The 16,809-nt window shown below is 37.4% G+C and overlaps 1 protein-coding gene across 3 annotated transcripts in view; it reads left to right on the forward strand.

Annotated features, from left to right (window-relative positions):
* The window catches only part of lpp (LIM domain containing preferred translocation partner in lipoma), a 143,454-nt gene that overhangs the window by 87,311 nt on the left and 39,334 nt on the right, over positions 1-16,809 (forward strand). For all 3 annotated transcript variants that reach the window (XM_086162386.1, XM_086162387.1, XM_086162388.1), the window contains one exon: positions 8,368-8,964. In XM_086162386.1, the coding sequence (XP_086018512.1) occupies positions 8,368-8,964 (597 nt within the window). The remainder of the gene's footprint in view (positions 1-8,367; positions 8,965-16,809) is intronic.

Raw genomic sequence — 16,809 nt, forward strand, 5'->3', positions numbered from 1 at the left:
TGTACTTTAGAAGGAATCATTCTTTTTTGATCTGCATTACCAAGAATAATTTTAATCTACGTACTGACTCATTTTAGTCCAACATGTACATTCCTAATGGAATATCATGTACCATGGAGCCCTTGCAAACATACACATTTAAGAAAAATACACATTCATCGACGTACACTATATGGCCAAAAGTATTCGCTCACCCATCCAAATAATCGGAATCGGGTGTTCCAATCACTTCCATGGTGTATAAAATCAAGCACCTAAGCACGCAAACTGTTTTTACAAACATTTGTGGAAGAATGGGTCGCTCTCAGGAGCTCAGTGAATTCCAGCGTGGAACTGTGATAGGACGCCACCTTTGCAACAAATCCAGTTGGAGTGGGGTCAGCGGATGCTGAGGTGCATAGTGTGAAGAGGCCACCAACTCGCTACCGACCTCCAAACTTCATATGGCCTTCAGATTAGCTCAACAACAGTGTGCAGAGAGCTTCATGGACTATGTTTACATGGTCAAGCAGCTGCATCCTAGACACACATCACCAAGTGTCAGATACAGTGGTGTAAAGTGGGCCGCCACTGGACTCTAGAGCAGTGGAGACATGTTCTCTGGAGTGATGACTCGCGCTTCTCCATCTGGCAATCTGATGGACGAGTCTGGGTTTGGTGGTTGCCAGGAGAACGTTACTTGTCAGACTGCATTGTGCTAAGTGTGAAGTTTGGTTGATGGGGGATTATAGTGTGGGGTCGCTCTTCAGGAGCTTAGTTCCAGTGAAACTAACTCTGAAAGCTTCAGCATACCAAGCCATATGGGACAATTGCATGTTCCAAACTTTGTGGGACCAGTTTGGAGCTGGCCCCTTCCTTTTCCAATATAACTGTGCATCAGTGCACAAAGCAAGCTCCATAAAGACATGGATGACAGAGTCTGGTGAGGATGAACTTGACTGGCCTGCACAGAGTCCTGACCTAAACCTGATAGAACACCTTTGGGATGAATTAAAGCGGAGACTGAGAGCCAGCCTCATCCAACATCAGTGTATTATCTCACAAATGCGCTTCTTGAAGATTGGTCAAAAATTCCCATTAGCACACTCCTGAACCTTGTGTACAGTATTCCTAGAAGAGTTGAAGCTGTTATAGGTGCAAAGAGTGGACCAACATCATATTGACCCCTATAGATTAGGAACAGGATGTTACTTAAGTTCATATGCGAGTCAAGGCAGGTGAGTGAATACTTTTGGCCATATAGTGTACGTTACTAATGCCAATCCTAGATCCGCACCAACGAAAGATCACTTGATTTTGAGATTGTATTTCAGATTATGTTGTTTTTTTTTCCCTGATCAACACGTTAAAACATTAGCTTCCTTACATTTGTCCAATCATGTTCAATCCGTTGGCTTTTTTTTGTCTTTGTTCGCTGGCATAAAAACACAATTCACATGCCTTGGCTATAAAAATGGATGTACACTTTTTTTTCTATCTATTTGTCTTTTGAATGCTTTCTTAAGTTATTAAGATGGATAAAAACTTTCAAGGAAAGCGATATTCATTTTTTTCTTCCACTCCTCAGCTTCAAATCCACGATGTGAGACCAATTTGGTATCTATTTCTTTCACTCTGAAACAGTTAGCTGACTGATTTTGACTAAATATTTCTATCAACCATTATTTTCACAATGATCTCAGTCACATGACGTGTTTACAGGGATAGTCAGTGAATTCTGTTTTGTTACCCTGAGCTTGTGTGTTACAGAAATATATTAGGATGAGAATATTTTGAAGAAATTATAGCAGCACTACTATAATAGTTTTAATCTAGATATTTTTCCTATCTTGCTACATTTAACTGTTTTGTTAAAGCATGGAAGGAAAAGTTGCCGTAAGGCCTGTGGTGTCTGACCTTAAGGTCAATTTGGCAGCAGGTTTGGAGTTTTGACTGAGGCAGCCAACTCTAGAGAGAGGAGTATGCCTCGAGGCGCTCATTGTTTTCTGTCAAATGTTGTTACTCAAATAAACTGTCGTATCACCCCTTTATCTTTTATTAACTGGGTGAACAATGATAAATTCTAGGTGAGCCAGGATTTTTTGACAGTCAGTGTAATCTGCCTCTTTACATCGAAAGTTGTAGAAACAATGCTAAAAGGCTTAGCATCAATAGCTGTCATCGTCAAACTATCTTTCTTACCGTCATGTGCGAACCTACAGCACTTACACCAAAGCATACAAAGAGAACTGTCGTGGTAATAGTTAACAGGTGCCCATCCTGGGATGGATGACATTTACGAACAATTGAGAATTTCATTGATGTAATATTTCCTGCAGCAGGAGGGATCCTGAGTGTTTGAAAGTATCATTATAGGGGTGAGTCAGGATGTGTGCTGAGGCAGGCGTGTATTACTGCAGGAGGTGAGTGAAACAATTAGTTGCTACAGTGAGCATGCAAGAAAACATTTCCCCCATTTCCCGAAGACAGCCTGCTGCAATACCAGAACTGGTGACTCTTAGGGACCATCTTTTACTTCTATATAGTTGCCCAGAAAATGCTTTTTTAGTTTCGTCAGCAAGTAATACGCCCTACTTTATATGATACAGTTACATCATGCAAGATGCAACAACATCCAATTTTTTTATGTTTTACATAACTGATTTTTTTAAGCATAGACTTTAATTTCAGCTACATTGTCTCTGGAACATTTTGAATAAATGGGACAGACAAAATATTAGGATTATCTCCACATTTTAACAACCACAAATTGTTGAGGCCAGTAGCAACAACGATGGGATCGTGAATATCTGGGTAGATGGATGCTGAGGTTTGAGCTGCCTGGAGGAAGACCAAAAGAGACACTTATGGATGTAGTGAAAGAGAACATGAAGTTAGTGAGGGAAAAGGATGCAGAGAATAGGATTAGATGGAGGCAGACAATTCACTGTGGCAACTCCTGAAGGGAACGGGTGAAAGGAAAAGAAGAAGCAACAACTATCTGAAACACAATTGGAGTCTTCATTAGGGGAGGATTTATATAGCAGCTGTTTTGTGATAATGGATTAGATTTATTCATAGCCAGGTTCTTGATGATACAGGCGGATTTATTAAAAACAACTTACGGGTTCAAGCAGGTTGGAATGGGTGAGGAAAAGTGTCACGTGTACTGTAGGATAGAAGACTATCAGTCAGAATGGAAGGAAAGATGTACAAGACCGTGGTGAAAACCGGTGATGCTGTATGTTCTAGAAATAGTGACAATGACAAAAAGACAGGAGGCAGAGCTGGAGGTCGCAGAGATGAAGATACTAAGGTTCTCTTTGGGAGTGACCAGGATGGATAGGATTGGGAACGAGTCTATCAGAGGAACAGCACATGTTAGATGTTTTGGAGAGAAGGTCGGAGATGCCAGACTGAGATGGTTTGTCATGTACAGAGGAGGGATGGTGAATATACTGGTAGACAGATGCTGGAATTGGAGCCGCCAGGCAGGAGGTCGAGGGGAAGACCAAAGAGAAGATTAATGGATGTAGAGAGAGAGATTATGAAGTTAGTTGGTGTGAGAGAGGAGGATACAGAGAATAGGGTTAGATGGAGAAAGTTGATTTGCTGTTTTGACCACTGAAGGGAAAAGTCGAAAGGAGAAGAAGAATAAAAACGACTTGTTGAAGATGTTGTTCAGGCTAAAAACTAGAAACGTCTTTTAGAATAGAAATCATTGATGTTTTTAAAGTGAACAGAAGTCCAGTCCTTTTTTTCAAAGAAAGTCTTCCTCTCCTCTGCATCTGCCTGAATTTGTGACAGCTCCTTGGGTCTTGTCAAAGCTATTTTCATCTGATGCCCCTTTTACACATTTAATGAAAATTAATAAATGCAATTAAATAGAATACATTACAGTAAATTGAACCAATAAAGCACGCGTTCTTATTAGACACACATGCATGCATGCATGTACATGTTGAAGTAAAAAAAAAAATTAAAAAAAAATGTATTTATTTAATAACAATAACTTATTTCATTGTAAAGTTGTGGAGCAGATGATACAAAAAAAATCAACCCTTAAGTAATTATATTTGGTGGCAAAACACTTGCGGAATATGTAGAATGTACCAATCTTGTTTCAGGAATGTATGCATAGTTTGAGAGAGAAAAAAGGAATACGGCACAAAAAAACACCCATAGCACAATGTTTATATAAAAAGATATATCTTTTAGAACAGCTGCTGCAACAGCAACTGACTCCCTCAAATACATAAATGAATTGGGGTTATTAAACATGACTTTCTGCTGGAAAGTGCATTGACAAGATAGCATAAGTGCCAATTAATCATTCCTTCATCATGAAATGGATCCAGGGTCAAACCATAAGTGCTCAAATGGACCAATGCAAATGACAGGTGAGTGAACAATAAGCATTATGTAAGACACATAAAAAATAAAATAATAGAGAATAAATAAAAAGGAAGAAAAATCACAGGTGTTGAAGATGCATCTTAGAAGATGCAGAAGTTCTTTCTTCTGGCATTTTCACTTAGCTTGCTCAAAAAAAAAAAGAAAGAAAAATCCCTCACTATAGTGGTTTAAAATGCAAAGTTTTACTCAAAACCCCCAAGGCTTTTATAGTCTCTCCTAATCTTTTTTAATGTGTCAAAAGGCTTTCTTGAGAGTCTCTGTGAAATTTCACACTTAAGTTGTTTGCAAAGTCAGTCTGAATTATGTAGCAGACTGAGGGTTAACTTTTTTGAAGAGGATCAGAAAAACTTTTAGAAAATGCATGCTATGTGCGTGCGTGTGCGTGTGCGCATTTGCGAAGCCTGAGCTTGCTCATACACATGCGCATACACACTATACATTGTATACACTATACACGTTTCTATACATTGTTATACTCTTTGTACACATGTATTGCAAAATGTATTTAAGACCGTACCAGACATAGGATCGAGCCATGTCGCTTGAATTTATTTTATAATATTCATCATTGATTTCATCAATACACTATTAAATAATCATAAAGTACAGATTGAAACTAATATGATTCACAATATGATTCAAACAAACTTCACAATAACTTCTTCATAAGACGCCCTCCCTTTTTTTTTCAAAATGACAATGAGGACATGTATGAGGTAATCGACGTGTATGTATATATATATATATGTATATATATATATATATGTATGTGTGTGTGTGTGTGTATATATATATATATATATATATATACACATGTGTGCATATGTGTGTGTGTAAGTACTGTGTATGTCAATGGAGGTTCTCAGTATTCCAAATCATGGTGAATTCTTGTTCTTGGCAACTGGACTTGAGTTTCTTCACTTGAAGACGTTTCACCCTTCAGAAGAAGCCCGCAAGGCTTCATCTGTTTTAATGACCAATGGGGAGTTTCCAAATATGACTGCCAGGGTTTTGGCCGGGTCTAGATTATGGTGGCTTGTTGTATAAATGGAAGAGTTGATCTGCAGAAACTAGACGGAAGGGGGTTGTTATGCTAATCGGGTTGTCATTCACTGGAACAAAACAGCGACTTTGTGGATTACCTGGATTGGAATGTGAATAGGTAAAGCTAAACAAAGATTCTCCAGTTTCCTCCCCCACATTCCAAAAACATGCAGCAGGTTATTTGGAAAAATATTGGTAGAAATTGCCCTGAATGAATGAGTGAGTGAGTGAATGCTGTCTGTTTTTGTATGTGGCCCTGTGATTGACTGGTGACCAGTCCAGGTTGTACCCCACTGATGACAGCTGGGATTGGCTCCAGCATCCCTGAGTGCAATATAAGTGGCAGAAGATGGATTGATGGATATATTTGTGTGTGTGTGTGTGTGTGTGTGTGTGTGTGTGTGTGTGGTACGCAACACAGGAAATATTCAGTTACACTCAATTAATTGAAAGATACATGACACAGATGTTGAATTAATCAGCCACTTGCCTTCACATACGAACAAGACCTAATCTAGATTTGAGAAAATGCTTTATCTCTTTCTTAGTCCCTGGTCAATTGTTTATGGTACAATTGTAATTAGGGCATCTTCGGATCTTATAATTATTTCATCATTATTTGTTAAATGCTATAGAACCATCAGAGAAAGAGAAAACTTTTTTCTCTTTCTCAATACTATGTGACGGCACCTGCTCTTGCTTGAGATTCCTGAAGATCTAAAAGATCTAATCTGAAGAGACTTCAGGACACTGTTTTAAAATAATTTTTGGGGACCCCATCAATTAAGGCTAACATGAGAGTCTCCCTTACTGTGTAGTATCTTTTTTCAGATTGCAAGCATTTGATTACTTTTATCACCCTTTAAAAAAGCTGGATCTGTTCGCTCACTGTAATTTGTAGAAAATGTACCATGACGGTGTAATTATTTTGCGGCAGCCAATTTGCATCCTCAGTGGTGTATAAACCAAATGCTACTGTAGGTGTTAAGGCCTTAAAGATTGATTAATAATTTAGAGATTAAAACCCATGAAACATTTAAATTAAGTGATTTCACTTCCTAAAGGGCACAGTGGAGATTTTTCCATACATGTGCACTCATACATTATTTTTGTGTAAACATTAGTGGTAATTGGTGAGAGTGAAATCAAAATGAGAGCATTATTTTTTTCCAAGATCTTTTAATTGTTACTTGGGGGCACCCCTCTAACTTAGATTAGATGGGATTTAGACAAAGTTGATCCTTTTACCAAAGATGTTGAAAATGTCTCGTTAATCAAACTGCAAAGATTCTAAAGAATACAGTGTTCATTTTTGTTCCCCCAGTGCTTCAAATTTAGTAATTGACTCTTATTTTTGGCTTCAGGCAATAACCTAATAAGGCCGACGAAGGTTAATGAAAGACCCTTTTTAGACGGCTTACTGTCTGACACCAATATCAAGTGGTAGAGAAAAACAGATATTCCTTACATGAGAGAAACTAAGGGCTGAAGCCCCTGACTTCTGACTGAAAAGTTATTTTTTTTCATTGGTTGCTTTATAGCTGTAAAGTCTTGTTTGTGCATCAAATATGGTGAAAACAAGTTAAATGGAATTTCCACAGATGGTGAGAATCCTATATGTGGATTGTGCTGGTGTTTCAGTCAGCCTTCCTCTTACCAGGATCACTAGCATCACAAATCATAGTGATTTAGTGTCTCTCTGGTCCAGCCAGCTGGAGTCAGCACAAGTGTCATGTGCCATTGCCATTCTCCTGTCATGGCGCCCTCAGAAAAACAAATTTATCCTTTTCTGTCTTACTTTATTAGCCATATATTGTTGGTGGTCATGGACAGTGACGAGCCTCTGCTGTCAAGAGAGTTGTAATTTTACTCTTGGAAGGCACGATGCATAATAATTTAAGTGTAAAATACAGTTCAGTAATAGCTGTAAATACAGTTGTGATTTTTTTTAAATTATTTCATCTTCATTATGTTACTCATTTTAGTTATCTCCTCATTCCTTTGCTGTTCTTTGACAGTGCATTTATACATGTCTATGGCGATCAGTGAGTCAGATCATGGCTGATCATCGTCATTGTTATTGTGGCAACTGGACTTGATTTCTTCTCTTGAATATGTTTCACTTCTCATTTGACAAGTTATCACTAGTTCTGGATGTGCAGTTATACACATACAGCGCAATGTCAGCAAAATTTGTCCTCTGCCACTTATCCATCATGGATGGGATGAACCATGAGCAGTGAGTGGCCGTTAAGTGATGCCCGGGGATCAATTAGAGGGTCACTGTCTTGCTCATCAACTCTTCGGCAGGCTTTGAGGAGCTTTAAGGAGAATTGTTAGAGGAACCTTCTGTCCCAAGAAAGCCCCAAGAACCACTTGAATAACCCCCAAATTTACGGATAGCCATCTTGAGAGCAAAAATGCACCGACCTGCACAAAACATGTTCTAAAGAAAAGCTAGTTGAGCGCCATATTCAGTTGTTTTTCAGTTATTATTTTCTCACCAAAATGGATTATTAACAAATATGGATGGTTTATTTAAATTCAGGACTAATTTAAACTTAACAATAAAATAATCTAACTCAGATTGATTCAACTCAAGGTAAACAACCTATGAAATGGTCTGCATTTTTTTTTATGATGAGTAACTTCATAAAATGGACCATTTCTTTTAATCGCTTTTAACACTGTGTGTTTACATTGTTGGTTTTTAGGGGGCTATCAAAATATCTTCTTTGATTGAAATATGTACAGGTTTTTCAGCCAAGATGAGAACCTGCAGGAAAGAAATACCAGACAGTGATGAGGATTTAGATGATGCAAAATTACATGTATAAAAACCTTGCCAGAGCAGTTGAATATACAAACCACATTTTTTAAGAATTTTTTTGTCAGGTTCTAATCTCAGTTTCATCTATTGTTTTTCAGACTTCTGGCCCCGCTGCAGTCTCAATTCCAAATGCTCCAGTGACAGGTTACAAGCGTATGGTGATTCCAAACCAGCCACCTTTGACTGCGACAAAGAAGTCTTCACCCAAACCTCAGGCCTCTGGAATAGCCTCATCTAACCCCTCCTCTTCTGCCAGCCTGGTGGCAAAGCCTCAAAACCACACAGCTCCTCAGCCTGTTGCAGCCTCTTATGCTACAGCTTCAACTCCCAGCCAGCCAACCTTCAATGTCCAGGTGAAGTCCACTCAGCCTGGCCCCCAGCATCAAGTCCCAGGTGTGCAAAATTTTGGTCAGTATCCAAACCGCACCCCTGCACAGGTGCAATACATGCCAGCCCAACACAAAGGTCCTGAGTTCGCTTATGGACCACCGCAGCCAGACTTCTCCCCAATGGCTCATGGCACATATCAGGAGCCGCAGCAAGCAGGAGTTTACCAGCTAGGCGGTCCTGCTTCCAGGAGAGCTGAACCTGCTCCTGCCCAACAATACCAGCCACAAGGCCCCAAGAAAACCTACTTATCAGATGACCCACAAAGCTTGGCCCCCTACACTTTTGGACCAGCTGTTCCTCCTAAGGTAACAACCTTTTGTAAATCACACGTAGCAATAGTTGCAATAATTCTGAATTTATACAGACCTGGTCTGAAATTGACATAACTCCAGATATTAACATAAAGAGGTTGAAAGATACTCCTTGGTTATTGCTGAAAGCCGCTCATAAGGCAGAACTTGTTATTTAGGCAACAGACAATTAACTTATCCGTCCAATTATTCTGGTCTATTTTTCATTATTTGCTGAAAATCTTATAGTCTGAAGTGTCTTGAGACTAAGAGACAAAGGCATATACATATATATTCAGTCATATTTCCCAACTACTTAGGAATGCTCAGGAATCTGAAGCATTTTTAGCAATCTTAGCAATCATAGCATTCTCAAGCTTGTTTTGATATGAAGGGAGTATATAATCCCTCTGGTGTTTTGATAATTGCCCAGTTAGATTTGCTGAAATACTAACCTAAGGAGAGGCCAAGACAGAATCCTGATTGTAAACGTTTACATTTTAATTTGTTGAAATTGTGAACATGGCATTTCTTCTTCACATTGTTTTGGTATATTTCAACTTGTCTTCCAAAATCAGCCTTGGTCACTATTACGAAAATGTCGTGTTACTTTGAGTCATCCTCAAAATCACTCTTTTTACTTTCTTGGGCGGGTATGCGGCAATGCATGGGCCTTAATATAAAGCAATGTTTGATTAATTTTGACAGGTAGAACATTGAGTGTTGCTTTTTAACCGATGCACAGCCTTTTTACAATTTCTTAAACAAAGAACTGTAGCGCTCTATTGAGAGTCATTTGCACATGGCTTCCAGCCTAACAATGCACCTTAAACTGGATTTGTCCATTCTTGTTTGTCCATCAGTCCTTTTAGAGTCTTTCCAGTCATCTTATATTCTAGTTATTACATTTGGTTTGTGGGGGAGTGAAAACTGAATCTCTGTATAGACTGTGAGGGCGTCAGCTTATTTTTTTATGCTATTAAAACATGCACACACAGATGCTTGTGTATATGTGCGCGCGCATGTGTGTGTGTGTGTGTGTGCATGTTTACAATACGCGTATATTTGTAGCACTGGATGGAAATTCAGTAGGGAGTTATTTATCATTTGTCAATGAAATACTCCGTTTGCTTTTATTTAAAATAAACCACATTTTCAGTGGTTGAATGTCAATCGATATAATGAAGAGTGATTTAATTTTATTTCAGCTGTTATTTTTTAGATTTAGTTAACTTGACTAAAGTATTTTCACTAATATTAGGATTTTGCATTCAGTGGGAAAGGGAATCTTAAGATCTCCAGGTCTGACCCACAGTATTGAAAACATGACACCCAGGCATCTGTTACTCTTTCCCAGATATATTGTATCCTGGACTGAAATCCTGTCCTTCTCCCAAAATGTTGCTCCCAAATTGGAAATGCTATGACAACAAAAATATTTTAGACATCTGAAAAACACAGCTTACTCAAATGGAGCACCACCTTCCTTTTATTAACGTGACCTCCCCACCGTTTTCAACCAACCGTTGTGAGGTTTGTTATCACAGAACAACATAGGCCTTGCCACTCACATGTGATTTAATAACTCAGTCAGGTGTTTTGCAAGGGGAAGGTGTGACGACAACAGCATCTGTCATTTGATTGGAATGCTGCACTACTATCATGTGTCCCTTATGTTTATTTTTTACTTCTGTAGCTTTACACTGAGGGAAAGTAATATGACCTTAACATTTCGATATACCCAAGTCTGCTTGTAGAATGGATGCTTCCTATTGAGATTGCAATTTCGATATGATCTTAAACCAAGCCATACTTTCCCAAGCTTTTCAAGATGAGACTTAAAGTAGAGACTTAAAGAGACTTAAAGTCTCTTATGAAGTTTTACTCTGCGTGGGTTCATTATATCATAAGTGTGCAATAATTAATCTGCAGTTTATGTTTTCCATTGCCACAACTAATGTTAGTAAAATACATTATGTAATTATGACAGCACAGGTTTTTACTCGATCTCTATGGCGTCACCTTCAAATATGTTTGGCACATTAAAAAAGAAAGTTCTGATACAATAGTCTGCATTTATCAGCTGATTATTGAAGTCAACAGTTCTTTGAGATCTTTCATAGGGTCAGAAGTGCACCGTGTATGCTATATGTGTAGAAAATAGACAACTAAAATACCAACTTAATCTTCAGAAGCACATCATTTATTCTTTCCAAGCCCAACCAGGCCCAAGTCTTGAAAAGCCCTTGCAATATGGCGGATCTAGTAGGAACAGACCTTTTTATAGCACTATAGCTGTCTGTGAAGAATTCTAAAATATTGCGTCCTTTAGAAGAGAAAAGAATATGCCACTGAGACAGCTATTCTAATCTCAATATATCCAGCCGCCAACAATCTCTGGAAAGTGCAAGGCCCTTGAGTTTTGTTTAATTCAAGGATTTTATGTTGGTTCAAAATACAAACTGGGCCTCAAACCCTTTGGGAAAAACTCATCAAGGACTGTACTTAACTAAATACAAATTAGTTTCAACATTGCAGTGAGTATATTAAAAATAAGTCTAATTATATTTGCTCAAAACAAAAACCTACATTATGCTTGAAAAGCTTTCCCAAATCCCAGTATGGTGCATTATTATAAAAAAAAAATGTGGCATTTAATAGATTTGTTTTCCTTTGAAATCAGATAAAAGCAAAATCAAAATGTTAAGAGATGTAGTGTGTGCACTATATATGGGATTCACTGTTACAGTACGGTGGGCTCTCTGCCTTCCTCCTTGTATTATTTCCTGTGAGGTTTCCCAATATGCTTTGAAACATATTTAGATGATGTGCTCAAGGGTGTCAGGCATGTTTGACCAGATCCTCCAACAAAACTGTTGTTTGTTTACATCTTTGTAAATCCTGAATGCTGAAATTAACCAGATGCACTATAAAAGCCAGATTAGAACGAAAGCCCAATTTGTCAACTTTGCTTTTCATCATCACAGTCTGCTTGACCCAACGTCATGATATATGTTTGTGTTATATGATTCCATCTCCTTAAAAAAAAGGGTTTGTTTTTATGTAGCGTATATGCATCAAAACATAGTCAATTAAAGGACGCACTTACATATTTTTCATAGTTATCAACATTCATCTCCATTCAGTGAGTTGATGTTAACTTTATGAAGTGCTCAGAATTCTCTCGGTGGGAGGTCTATGACTTGACGGATGACTTTATTAAAGAGATCGTTTCACACAATTGAGGTTATTAGTAGAAGGTCACTTAGAAGTCTAAGATGAACTTCTTGTCTATGTTCGAGACTTGTTCTGATTAGCCTGCTGGCTCTGCCGCCCAACTCAACCCATATTCCCCATGGATATTATCCCCGCTACAAATAAAACTAATATGTCCCTGTCCTTTTTCAGTGAAAGAAAAGCTTTTACATCAACAGACTTCAAGAAATTTTAATTACACAAATCCACCCGAGTTTGATTTCTATGTAAGTGATAAAATGAATAGATTTTTATGGCTACTGGTTAATATACCAATTTCCATGAATCGTTTTTTTTCTTAATTGGAGGAACACTAAGCTGGGTGATGATTTGTGTTATTGCTGATCTTGAGCGAACTTTGACAGAGGAGGATTATTTTGAATTGCTCAGCCCTTGCTGCTAGTAAATGCTTCTCAAAGGTCAGTTATATTTCAACTGTCACACATGTATCTCTGACATTTCTCTTTCATCTTGTCTTGATCGTTTTGCTTTTTGACCTGCATAACAATAACTCCATTTGATGCTTAATGCCTTAATATAATATTATAAATGTATTTTATATAGGGTTGGTTTGATTCCCAAAGAGGGCCATTCTATGTGGAGCTTGCGTGTTCTCCCCATGTCTACCTGGGTTTCCTCTGGGTTCTCCGGTATCCTTCCACAATCCAAAACCATGCAGAATGTTAATTGGAAAAATTGGAAAATTCCCCAAGTGTGTGAATGAGACAGTGGATGGTTGTTTGTGTCTATATGTAGCGGTCAAAGGTGTATCCCGCCTCTCACCCAATGACAGCTGGGATAGGTTCCAGCATCCCAAATTGATTGGTTTGACTATAGGCATTGCCGTTTATATTGTTTATACTTAATCTAACCAATATTTAATCATCGTGCTGGAATTTTCTTAAAGTTTCAAGTAAAACAAATAGGACAAGTAAAATCATTTATTCAATTTGTTAATTTCCAATGTAATTTCTGGTTTATGAGATGTGAATGTAAAATGTTATAAGTAACCAAGTGAAACCCGCAAATTACCCACTATAACTTATAAACATATAATATACTTGTATACCCTGTAATTAATTCAATTCTTAAAGCATTAATGAAAAGTTAGAGTTCAATTTGTTCAATTTACATTCAGTCAGTGGTAACTGTCAGTCGATGCATATGATAATAAACACTTTGAATCTTGAATCTGTCAGTAGATCAGCAGCATTTGTCACGCAACCATGCCTCCTCCGGACCCTCTGACGGGTACAGCGTGGCTGGTAAATAACCGCTTGATCAATACCTGACATTGCAGGTTGGTGACTCTCAGCAATCTAAAATGTGTCAGTAGTTAGTTTATATTCTTGTTTTCAACCTCTCCTCAGTGATTCAAAGCAAAGATATGCATGTGTATCCTGCAGTGACATTGTTCTTAAGATTCAGGTCAAGTTATATTATAACATGCCAAGTAGCGGCTGGATGGATTATCCAGCTGAATGACAAAAAAACTAAATCATATATATATACTTTAACAAAAGCAGTAAAACCATTTTTAATGGAGAGACTGTGCCATCTTTTCCCTATTTTTAATTTTAAACGTATTTCCACCAAAGTACATTTTTTTACATGAGTAATTATCTTAAGTACTTCATTTGGGCTGTAGAAGTACTTGAAATAGTCATCTAAGTAACCTTGCTTTCTTGTGATAATGTATTGATCCTTGCAGTAAATAAAATTAATGTAAAGGTGTCAGGTTTTCTTGCCTGAGTACAGAAAACAAGCAGCCTCAACCTTCTGCGGAAACAGTGGCCCCTACTGTTTTCTTCATTTCACATTCTTCCGCCACTATCACTACTTCTCATTAAGAAAAAAAGGAAACAAAGTTTTTAAATATTTTGTGATTCTTATGTACTTTCTAAACATTTTTTTTATTAGTGTTGTCATTATAGTGCTAGCGTTCAGCAAGGGGTATCCATTAGGGTGGCTTCGATCATTAAACATATATCAGAAGGAAGGACAATGATGTGCTTTTGAAGCATAAATACACAGGGGGTTGTCAACACTGCATATTTTTTAAAGGAAAATCAAGGTTGCTGATTAAGCATTCATTTAACTTGAATTTCCACTACATGTTTTTATTTACCGGGGTATTTATTTAGTTTTACAACAGGGAAACTGCAGAGATTTTGTGTAATATGGGACTTCTGTAGTCTTTTAATTTGAAGTGTCCAATGTACAATTCGACAAATACATTTAAAATCCATCCAAATAATATTGTAACTATATGTTGTTGTTTTTTTTTTCAAATAGCTTGTGACACCCCTCTACACTCATAGATTTTCAAATATCTGTTTGCAGGGGGATGTGTCAGTTCCAAGCAGATGACCTACTTTTGCACAGCACAATCTTACAAACATTGAAAGGCCCTTCTACATACATAACATGTCTGTTAGGACTTATTGATTTCTTTCCATTTAATTTTAATTTATATAGATTCAGATTTAAATTGCGCAGAAAAATGTCTGGTTTGGAATTAGATTGTTTAGTTTTAGCCACTCTATCCATTCATTTAACTATATTTTATTTTTCAGCATTGAACTGTAGCTGAAATGACATAACCTTTTTTTGTTTGGGGAAATATATACTTTGTGTCACCTTAGAACCTTGCTTTGGATTTAAATCCCTGTGCTGTAATAGTTCTTTTCAACGTTTGCTGTATTAATGAATACTTGAATCTTTTTTTACCGACACATTCACTTAATCCATGAACACACACACACACACACACACACACACACACATCTCTAAACAGTCAGTTACCCTTAAATATTAGGAAGTCAAAAAATTCAAGACGAAGTTAATAAAAAAAAATCAAAATTACCCGAAAACCTAAAGAAAATATATACATTGTAGAGCGTTCCCTCTAAATAGGACTCAAAATGAGCAAGACTTTGTATGAAAAACCCAAAATACGAGCCACTCTGTCATACTCATACACAGACAGCCGAGAAACGGGTCACACTGCATAGAATCACTTAAACCTCCCTTAAAATGACACACACATAATACACACTCTATAGAAAACTCTTTGAGTGTAAAACCCATTCATTTGATTCTAAACCCAACATAACCCCCCCCAGCCACCCACCTCACAAAAACACATGCTCACCCTCACGAACTCACACTCATGCGCACGCATACATACACATGTACCAAACACACACATACTTACTAAAAGGATAGTGTGACTGATCCAGCAATCCTTTCATGTTTTGTTGAAACACGGTCATCTAAGCTGCTATAATCACTCGTTTAGTGTTGCAGCAATAAATGCTTTTTTTAGATATTCCAATCCGATAAATACCCCAATCCTTTATGAACCTTAGCTAATGCAATGGTCTATTTTTGCATTGTTTCTTTATTGTTCTTCTTTTTTCAAAATAATTGTTGTTTTATTAATAAGCCATTTTCCCATTCAAGGTTATGTTTGTGTAATGGCATCATTAGTTGTGCTGAAAAAAAATCAAGGATTGCAGAATTAGCACTGTCTAAATCAGAAAGGTGTTAAAGCTGCAGCTTCACTGACATTACAAAGCATTTCTATTGTTAAGTCCATCAATTTTTCTGAGAGAGAAAAAAAAAACTGACTGTGAATGATTACGTCTTTGTTCTCCTTCTGCCTATCATGCAGAAAATGTTGAGCTTTTGTAAGAATGGGCAATTGCTTTTGGTTTAATTTGAAATATTGCATTTAGAAGACGTAAAGCAGGGGGTAAGGCACAGCTGATGGATGACTACATGTGTAGATAAAAAGATTGGCATTGTTTTAGAGATTGTGTTTCATTTCACTAATAGAACTTGTACTTCTCCCATTTTGGTTTTCAGTTTCAGCCCAGTCGTTTGTGCTGTTTGAGCGGTGCTGTTGTTCTCAATGTCATTGTCGTTCTTACTGAGCTGTGTAAAAACAGTTGTTCTCTGAATATGGGGAGGGTAAGGAAGGAGGGTATTCTTCAAAAGATTTAAAACCAAAGGGAAATCTGAAGCCATTTTACCTTTGGATAAGCTAATGTCACTTATAACCAGAATGTGGATATTGTGCATATGCATACATTTTTGCAGTGGGGATAAACAGTTCTGTGACATACAGTATATGTAGGAACACTGAAATCATCTTGGTAGGCCATTTGCATGGCATTGTTTGACTAACATATAAGATGACGTCTTTTAAATGTCAGTCAACCACTGCCAAGGTTTGACAACTTTCACAATGCACCGCTGCCTAGAGCATGATATAGCCCTCATTATTCCACAAACATTCAAAGTCAATGTGTAATTCAGTGTTTCAAAATGCTCAAGGGCACAGACCGCATAACTGCCCCCCTCAGTGTTTTGCATTCATCCCAAATATTTAATACATTCTATCAGTATAACTGAAAAATAAAAAGTTCTATCCTTGTCACATGTACATTTTTGAATGTATAGTGTAATGACAGTAGCTTTTCTCAGCGCTAGATTCTTGATCAGACAGTGTTCACAACATGTATATCTGTATATCACTTAACAATAATATGATAATGCACAATAATATAATAATTTTGAGCCATTGATTCTTCATATGTA

This window comes from Fistularia commersonii, chromosome 16 (assembly GCF_037954325.1).
Source record: "Fistularia commersonii isolate RoL2024-O1a breed Wild chromosome 16, RoL_Fcom_v1.0, whole genome shotgun sequence".
NCBI lineage: Eukaryota > Metazoa > Chordata > Actinopteri > Syngnathiformes > Fistulariidae > Fistularia > Fistularia commersonii.